This window comes from Nanorana parkeri, unplaced genomic scaffold (assembly GCF_000935625.1).
Source record: "Nanorana parkeri isolate BGI_ZX_2015 unplaced genomic scaffold, ASM93562v1 scaffold1104, whole genome shotgun sequence".
Taxonomy (NCBI): Eukaryota; Metazoa; Chordata; class Amphibia; order Anura; family Dicroglossidae; genus Nanorana; species Nanorana parkeri.
The window spans coordinates 391,085-397,084 of NW_017307372.1; the positions used below are offsets into that span (position 1 = coordinate 391,085).

General features: G+C 43.7%; 1 protein-coding gene across 1 annotated transcript in view; it reads left to right on the forward strand.

Moving 5' to 3' along the window:
* Positions 1–5,691, forward strand: part of PACRG (PARK2 coregulated) — a 251,225-nt gene extending 245,534 nt beyond the window's left edge. The window contains exon 4 of the mRNA XM_018567854.1: positions 5,472–5,691. Within this exon, the coding sequence (XP_018423356.1) occupies positions 5,472–5,632 (161 nt within the window). The 3' untranslated portion in view covers positions 5,633–5,691. The remainder of the gene's footprint in view (positions 1–5,471) is intronic.
* The last annotated feature ends 309 nt before the right edge of the window (positions 5,692–6,000 follow it).

The following is a 6,000-nucleotide window of genomic DNA, read 5'->3' on the forward strand; positions in this document are numbered from 1 at the left end:
AGGTCCCCACTAGTGATTGACAGCAGCAGAGGGCTGGCCATAGGAATCTAGCAATGCATTCCTATGGCCAAATCTTTTTTTTTTTTTCTTGGCAGCAGAACCGCCGGCCAATAGAAAACAGTTGGGTGGAGCTAGCTGTCACTGCTCCGCACAATCGTTTTCTATTTATTTTTTTGTACTTTTTAAACTATTTTTCTGTTCCCCTCCCCGCAGAGGGAGCGAGCAGAACAGCCAAGCCAAATACCGCTCAGCGGCATTCGGTTATACACTCACTGCTGTTCGGCATCTATAAGAATAGACCGAACAGCAGCGAGTAGCCTGCCGGAGGTTCGGCTTAGCCGATCCAGATGTTGGATCGGCTGGGTCGAACTCCTTCTGCACTTCGGGTCGGCCGAACATGCTGAGCATGTTCGGCCGACCCGAAGCCACGCGAAGCCACCCGATGTACGGCTGATTTCAGCCGATATACGGCTGAAATCAGCCGTACCAGCCTGAAGTGAATAGCCGAACATCGTTCGCTTCAGGTCGGTCATTCACTCGGCTGCCTACGGCAGCTTAGTGAATAGACCCCATAGTATCAGTTCATTTAATAATGCCTCTGTTCTCATTTCAAAACACTTAAATAATTTTAAAAGATGCCATAGTCTGTATGAAGATCCATTGCAGTGTAATGCAAAGACACAAGGAGACCATCAGCATTTTTACACAGTATGTCTCTAAGCTCCCTTACAGCTTTGATTCACACACATGAAAATATCTTTATGTACATCATGTTCTAGATAAGAACATTTGAAATGGATTTTAATATTACAAGCATGTATTATAGATATGAGATGCACGGACATAAAAAGAGGTAAAATCAATAGGAAGACTTATGGGGGCATACTTTGACTTCTATAAGTGAAAATACAAAAGAAGGATGTTCATATATTTCTAATCATGGCGCACTGACATTCCATCTCGTCTACAGCTTAATTTGTAAAAGGTTTTGATCCTTTTAGAAGAAAAGTAAATGCAAATTAAAAGGAAAATATGTCTCATGGTTGTGCCTTCTCAATATGATTAGTATTGATTCATTGTTTGCCCTCGTTAGTTGTGGGTTACTTTGAAAAACTTTACCAATGCACTTTGAATAATGAAAATGTCTTGTAAATGATGCAGATTTAGATATGGTAGACTTAGCTGTCAACCGGTACCATTTAATGTAAGTCAACAGTTTACAGTAAAACAGTTTATTTCATATTCCCCATGCTAATTTAGTTCAGCAATGTGAAATAAATTAAATATAGCAGAAAGAAGTGTAATAGGAAGTCTATGGGGGATATTTACAAAGATCATGACAGTATTCTTTTATAAAAGCTAGATATGGAACATTGTAATTAGGGATGCATCAAAACTGTTTTTTTCAGTATCGAGTACAAGTATCGATATTTTCTTTCGCCAATACCGAATACCGGTGCATTGTGCCCCAATTTTCAGGAAGTCGGGCGACGGATCATGATTTGTCACCCAGCTTCATGATTGCCTGTGAAACTGGTGCTCTAGTGAAAGAACACTGACTTCACTTGCCGAGGCTGCCTGGCTTCCTGACCAATCAGGAAGCCAGGCGGTGAGTCATGATATGCCGTCCAGTTTCCTGATTGGTTAGGAAGCCAGGCTCCCTACCAACAAGTGAAACCAGCTTCCTAGCCAATCAGGAAGCCGGGTGGCAAATCATTACCCACCTCCGGCTTCCTGATTAGCTAGGAAGCCGGCTTCACTTGTTATTAGGCAGCGTGGCTTCCTGACCAAATAAGAAGCCAGGAGGTGAGTCATTACATGCCACCTGGATTCTTGATTGGTTAGGAAGCCAGGCTGCCTACCAACAAGTGAAACCAGCTTCCTAGCCAATCAGGAACCCAGGCAGCACGCCATGACCCGCCTCCCAGCTTCCTGATTGGCTAGGAAGCCGGCTTCACTTGTTCCTAGGCAGCCTGGATTCATGACCAATCATCAAGCTGGGAGGCGGGTCATTATGTGCCACCCATTTTCCTGAATGGTTAGGCAGCCAGGCTGCCTAGGAACAACTGAAGCCAGCTTTCTAGCCAATCAAGAAGCTGGGAGGCGGGTCATAATCCACTGCCCGGCTTCCTGATTGGAAAGCAAGCCAGCTCCATTCTATCTCGGCACTGCCAGAAGTTGCCAGAAGTTCCGGTATCAGAGGTAAGTATCGGAGCATTTGGGTGAGTACTTGTATCAATACCGATACTAGTATCAGTATCGGTGCATCCCTAATTGTAATGTTGTAGTCAACAAAGTGGCAAAAAATTGACACTATGGTGAAAAAAGTGTGAACTGTTGCAAAAAAAAAATATTTAATACTACACCATCATTTTAAAAAATGTTTTTCCAGCCTTCTCTATTGACAAGAAATTACTTGACCAGGTTATGGGCTCATGTAGGGGGGCATTGTTTTCCTAATTTTATTGCACAAATAAAATGCAGGTCAAATGCAGGTCAGAAAATTCCTGTTGACTTTAATAGCGTAGTGTACATGACAGTTTATAGGCTGCAATTGACCTGCTTTGCATTCAATTGATGTGAATTTGAATTGCAGGCAATGTAGGTCTCATGCAATTTTTTCTGGTCAATAGCTGCACTTTGCATTCAGAAGCATGCATTTGAGTACTGCATTCTAATGGAAATGGCTGCATTTGCCTTTCTAGATGAACCCTTAGGGGATCATGTAGAGCAGTGGTTCTCAACCTCTCTAGGGCCAGAACCCCATGGTAACAATTGCCAAGTTGTGGTAACCCCCAACGGTAAAATTTAGGGATGCACCTACCAGTATCTATGTGTTCTCTCAGGTGGCCAGTGGGGCTCTCTGGTGGTCAGTGCGGCCAGTGCAGGCTCTTTGGTGGTCAGTGTGGCCAGTGCAGGCTCTGTGGTGGTCAGTGCGGGCTCTGTTGTGGTCAGTGCGGGCTCTGTGGTGGTCAGTGTAGACTTTGTGGTGGTCAGTGTGGGCTTTGTGGTGGTCAGTGGGGCTCTGTGGTGTTTAGTGCGGGCTCTGTGCTGGTCAGTGTGGGCTCTGTGGTAGTCAGTGTTTGCTCTCTGGTGGTCAGTGTGGGCTCTGTGGTTGTCAGTGCGGATTTCTGGTGGTCAGTGCAGCTCTCTGGTGGTCAGTGCGGGCTCTGTGGTTGCCAGTGCGAGCTCTGTGGCGGCCAGTGCAGGCTTTGCAGTGGTCAATGTGGCAACTGATAGATCACCGGCACTCACCTCCCCTCATTCCCACCCACTCCCCTTTCTTTGATCCTCCCTGGCCCCCATCTAGCGCTGCGGCTGGAGAACTGACACTGCTGCGCTAGGAGGAGGCTGAGCAGCTATGTCAGCACAAGGCACTGGCGACCCCCTCAACTGTGGGTTGCGACCCACAGGTTGAGATCCACTGATGTAGGGCAAGGAAAAAATTAAAATGCACTTGTAGCAATTGTGTGTGTCTTGAGGCCCAGTGTCATTGTACAGCTCAGGTATTTGTTAGACTGTAGTGATGGGCCGAACAGGCCCGAGTTCAATTCGAATTTGAACTTTAGAACATCCAAAAAGTTTGAATTCGAACGCAATGCAAGTCAATGGGGTTAGAACTTTCAAAAACAAGTGTCCCCTTTAAGAGGGCTTATATGCAAGTTATTGGCCATAAAAGGTGTATGGGATTCGAGTACTGCCCTGGGGGACAGGAATCAATGAAAAAAAACTTTAAAAAAAATAAAATTTTTAAAGGAGCAGTGGTTTTAACATCACTTAAAGGGTAACAATAAAAATTAAAAATTACTTTGAATATTGTGCCTGGGGGGTTCCCTTAAACTGCCTGTAAAGTGGCAAATCTGTATGATGTATAAAACCTGCTGCAGCAAAACTGACATTTCTACCGAAAGAAAATAAAAACAAAATGTAATTCCTAAAGCGTGCAGTTCATCTTCCCAAACAATACCAGACCCTTTAGGTCTAATAGGAATATTAGGAGGGACCACATTTTTAAAAAAAAGCGTGGGGTTCCCCCAAAAGTCATACCAGACCCTTATGGTCTGGTAGGAATATTTAGGAGGAACCCCGTGTAAAAAAAAAAAGAAAAGTGTGTGGGGGTTACCCCTTAAAGGCATACCAGGCCTTTAAGGTCTGGTAAAAATTTTAAGGAGGAACCCCCAGAAATGGGTGGGGAAACAAGGGGTCCCCCCTAAAATTTCATACCAGACCCTTGATCCGAGCATAGGCCTCCCTCCCATACCAGACAACATCCCCTCGGCACTGGGAGGGTGCTTTTCCAGGGTCACCCCTGGAAAAGCACCTTGTCCCCGTACCGATGGGGACAATGGCCTCTTCCCCACAAGCCCTAGGGCGTTGGTTGTGCGGGCAGGGGGCTTATTCACATCAGGGTAACCCTTTAATAAAGCAGTGACAGCTGTTTACAGATGTAACAGGGTGAGCCATGATTGGGCAGAGTCATCATGACTTTGCCCACTCATGGCTCTCACTGTTCTCTGTCTCCTGATTGGGCAAAATCTTGCACATGTCCTGTGGTCAGGTGCAAGGCTTTAGCTAATCAGTGCTCACAAGGCACAGTGCCTCGTGCGGGGTGCTCGGCGGCAAACAGCCCGCCGAACACCCTGACAGTTTGTGTGTTCGCTGAACACACGGAGTGCCGATGTTCGAGTCGAACTCATGTTCGGCTCGAACATCGAGCTCAACCCTATTAGACTGCTGAGCAGGAGATAGAATTGTACACTGGGACCACCTTCTTTTAATGCCTGTTTGCACAAGACCTTAGGGCCTATTCGCAACTTTGTTTTTTTCATGTAACCTGGTCCTGCCCCATGCAGTACCATTCCATGGCAAAAGCAGAAAGAATTGTTTAAAGTGCACTACGTTAAAATATATAAATGTGACTTGTGCCCTACACTTTATATAGGCAGATGCTTTTACTTCACCCAGGTGCTGTTTGGCCTGCATTCCGATACATTCAGATTCAAGAGAAAGCTGAGTCTGCACTTCCTATTCATTTAGCAGCCAGTTAAATATGCAGTTTAACTAAGAATTTTCCCTTCTGTGAAATTGAGATTTTGGCGCTGATTTGTAACTATGTAAGGAAAGTAGAAAAAAATGTACAGTACCTAGAGCAACCAAAAAGAGCTTTTTCTTTTATTCTACATACAAAATGACAACTGAGATCAAATATGATAGCTTTGTGCAATGTTTCCACTTTCCTTTCAGTTTTTATAGATTTGTTTTTGTGTAATACTTTTGTAAACCATTTTACAAATTATTAGTACATACTATTTTTTTTTCTATGTAAGAATATTTTCCACCAAATCAGGAGCCAGTTAATGTATGTTTATTGGATTGAATGCCCCCCTTTTGTGTAGCACATTACGAAGTCAACAAAACAAATCACAAAACACGAATGTCAAAATCTAACAGATTCCCCTCTTTATTTACAGTAAATTCCGGAGATGGAATTGACTACAGCCAGCAAAAACGTGAAAACATCGGCGACCTGATTCAAGAAACACTGGAAGATTTTGAGCGCTATGGAGGAGAAGATGCTTTTATTAATATAAAATATATGGTCCCTACCTATGAATCCTGTCTGCTGAACTAAACAAAATAGGATTATTGATTGATAATAAAGGCTGTGTGCTTCAAAAATTGTATATCCATCTGAAGCATTTTCTACTCTTGTTTATGACTATCTTTCTTTACAGCTGCTAAAATGAGATCTTCAGGGCCATTTCACTGCTAGTACTATTGTGAACAAGGCTATCGAATACATAAACAGTGACTGTTCGTTACATTACAATGGTGTACTGTGCTTTTTTGTACTGTGAAAGAATAACCTCTTTATGGCTAAGCTGACTGAAATGGGAGCTGGAGTCAAGTCTTTAGTTGTACGGACAATAAAACTATAATTTTCATATGCAATTTAGCAATTGCTGCTCTGTGTTCTCTTGCCCTAAGGGTGATGTCAGA